This window comes from Oncorhynchus kisutch, linkage group LG8, assembly GCF_002021735.2.
Source record: "Oncorhynchus kisutch isolate 150728-3 linkage group LG8, Okis_V2, whole genome shotgun sequence".
NCBI lineage: Eukaryota > Metazoa > Chordata > Actinopteri > Salmoniformes > Salmonidae > Oncorhynchus > Oncorhynchus kisutch.
Window position 1 is genome coordinate 39,999,153 of NC_034181.2, and position 3,487 is coordinate 40,002,639.

General features: G+C 43.2%; 1 protein-coding gene across 1 annotated transcript; it reads left to right on the forward strand.

The window, feature by feature from the left end:
- Positions 1-678: 678 nt before the first annotated feature.
- Positions 679-2,622, forward strand: LOC109895065 (forkhead box protein B2-like). The gene has a single exon (XM_020488716.2). It carries the CDS (start codon positions 1,139-1,141, stop codon positions 2,072-2,074), a length of 936 nt encoding a protein of 311 aa, XP_020344305.1. The 5' UTR covers positions 679-1,138; the 3' UTR covers positions 2,075-2,622.
- The last annotated feature ends 865 nt before the right edge of the window (positions 2,623-3,487 follow it).

Genomic DNA, 3,487 nt, shown 5'->3' on the forward strand with positions numbered 1-3,487 from the left:
TGGAATCGGTCACATTTCGTCACATAAACAAAGAATACACTAAGAAAACGAAGATAAACGTAGCCATAACGAATTTGAGATTTTTCCAAGGAAATGGCTTTTTACGATGTTATCACACAAAAAACTATTGAAGAATTTAAGAAATTAAAAGCAACGTTAAGAATTCAGAGATCTTTAGCTCTACCCAAGAAGGCATTAAAATGCTCCAGTGTTTCAACTTGAACTTATTAACATGAAACACAGACAAGTGACAAATATTTATGGACGATTTACGAGAAGAAAATCTGACTTAAATTAACAAAATTGGTGAAAGATAAATTACATTCAAACATATTCGCATAAAGGTGAAACAACTGTAAGAACATTTTGTTCTGTTTTAATTATCCCTTTCTAGTTATCATATTCTTCCCTAAACATTAGTATTATTAGACTAGGCTACTATTATGGGATTTAATATGCCCCATCACTAATATTTACTGTTATGTCCACCCTTTATCCTCTTGGAGCGCGCGAGGGTCCTGATTGGCACGGGCTAAGGGCACGCGGATGAGTTCAGATTTTCCCTTCCCCTCCTCTTTATTCCTCACCATCCATCCCTCCCCTTTCCCCCAACGTGTCCTTGAGTGCTTGGATGCCAGCCTTACAAAAACGGCGCGGGGTGGCCAGAAGAGCGCACTAGGAGCGCTCGGCCCCACACGAGGAGCATCACCAAACCCTCGCCCTGTGCTGTCGCAGAGACTGGTCTCGTATCTCCTGTGTAGCGGGAAAAGAAACAGCAAGAGACGGGCTCTTTGATGTGTTATTTTACGCACGAGATGAACTTCTGAATTTGTGTGCGCCGGTGGAGGAATGAGAAACCTTTTGGGGCTTTTTGTGAGCCACATCTTTGAGGAATTCATCTGGAGAAAGCATGACCGAAATGTGTGTCTGTGTTTGCCTGTCTGACTCACACATGATTTTAGACCACTAAAATACGAACACACGATGCCAGGAAATAAATGATTTTGGAGTCTCCAAACTTTGGAAAATCTTGCGCAAAGTCACTGCTACTGACCAAAGCCTTGCAACAATATTCAGGCGCCCTCATCAGAAAATAGACAGCAGAGCTAAATCATAAATAGGCTTAGTAACCAAAATAATGCCTCGTCCGGGGAAGAACTCGTACAGTGACCAGAAACCGCCTTACTCCTATATCTCTCTGACAGCCATGGCCATCCAGAACTCAACGGAGAAGATGCTCCCACTGAGCGACATCTATAAGTTCATTATGGACCGCTTCCCTTACTACCGGGAGAACACACAGCGGTGGCAGAACTCTCTGCGACACAACCTGTCCTTCAATGATTGCTTCATCAAAATCCCCCGGCGGCCCGATCAGCCGGGGAAGGGCAGCTTTTGGGCCCTGCACCCAGACTGTGGGGACATGTTCGAAAACGGCAGCTTTCTACGCAGGCGGAAGCGCTTTAAACTGCTGCGCGCTGAGCACATGGCCTGCAAGAGCTCCCCGATGATGCACTACTTCCACCACCAGGGCAAGCTGAGTGGAGGGCATCATGAGCATCCAGGCCCCGCGGCGGCAGTGGGCAGGCTCCCCCACTTTCAGAGCTACGGCAGCATCAACTGCGGACAGTCCGGCGGCTTCAAGCACCCGTTCGCCATTGAGAACATCATAGGTCGGGACTACAAGGGCGTGATGACGAGCGGGCTGCCCATCACTTCGGTTATGCACCACCTGGGCTACCCTGTGCCCGCGCAGCTCAGCAGTGTGGTCAACTCAATGTGGCCGCACGTGGGCATGCTGTCAGATTCCATGAGCGCCATACCCGTCTCCTCAGAGTATGCGCCCTTTGGCGTGTCCATGAAGGGTCTCTACCATCACGCCAGTGGACAGACGCTACCCGCTGTTCCTGTGCCCATCAAACCCACCCCGTCTATGGGTCCGATGCCCGGTCTTTCGGGCCTTCCGTCCGGCCCAGCGCAGCTCTGCTCCTCTTCATCCATGCTGGAGAAGAATGGTTCCGACCCTTTGGAGGGCAAGGGCAACGCGATACACCCGGCTCTTCTGCTGTCTTAACCGGGTAAAACATCAACAACTCGATTCTGTATCTACGAGGGAACGAGAGCAGTATCTAAAATGTGAATCATATATAGTTGGCTAGATGTTGAGTAGGTATGGAGAGCTGTAAAGGAATTCAGACTGTATCTTTATAGTGATGAGTTGTAGGCTACCACGTATTTCAGCATAATTTTTTCTTGAATCCATTGTTAGCACCTTTTGTGTGAAGCTATTTATGACATTTACATGTGGCACTAAAATACAATGAGGAATTGACCCAAAGAGAGTTTTAATTTAATAATAATAATTTAGTCAATCAAAATAAAGAAGAAGATCAAAACTTGCTGCCTCAGTTTTTAAATGTATGAGCGGATAATATAAATTATTTCAAAGTTTTTGTTCATTAGATTTAATTGAAAAATGAAACGTGTTGTCTAATAATAACACACGTGTTTATTATGGACTGTTCTTATTAGCACGCTAAATGAATATAACATGTAAGATAAATGTTATGACTGTAAAATAACATGATTTATCTTAAGAGATTTATAAAGAACTTTAAACGAAATTCATCATCTGTCTGAGTTATTTTGTATTTTTTTTTGTGTGTGGATTGTTTCGTTTGAATTATCGAGATGTTTTTTCCTGATGTTGTTTGTTTGCTGGTTTTCCTCAATTGTGTGACACCTCGTGTGAAAGGCATGAGAGGAAGTCACACTATATTGCACTTATTATACACTATATTTCAGGTGTCAATTTATGTGGTCAAATTGAAGATTAGAGAATCATTCACGCACTTGAACATGTTGTAATACAAATATGGTCTCATTGCCTAATGTAGGCCAATGTTTGCTTTAAGGGGTATCATGATATTCACAGAGCTCGTCACCAAGCTAAAGAGCAGATGAGTTTATGCCTTTATGATTATTATGATTGTTATTATGTTTGAATCATATTAACATAATCACGCACAAAAACGAGCGCAGTAAAGCGCCAAACTCTGGGAGAAAAACGGCCTGACGCGCGGGGCACCTGTAGCGCGTTATCCAATTGAGACAGTTTATTAACCAGGGATTTCACAGTATTTGTATAAAATCAAGCAGAAAACAAGCGTCCCACACATTGAACTATATTGAGATATCTGGTATTAAACTGTTAGGCTATGCTATGATAACATCCAATATACCATTTCCAATATTATTGTAACATGAAGCCAAAAGGTCATTAAATATATGTCAATTAACTTCCGTTTTTGCAAGGACTCCAGATGTAGCACTGCACCTTAGATTACTGCGATTGTGTGTGTGTGTGTGTGTGTGTGTCTAGAAGACCTGGCTGCTATAAGTGTGCCACAAAAGATGGATTAAGGGGGGTGTATTATATACCTCCATAACTTCAAAAGCAGGCATGAGATGAAGTTTTCTTTTGCTT

Excerpts from the sequence above, each read along its gene's own strand:
- LOC109895065 (XM_020488716.2), top strand. The coding sequence starts at position 1,139 with ATGCCTCGTCCGGGGAAGAACTCGTACAGTGACCAGAAACCGCCTTAC.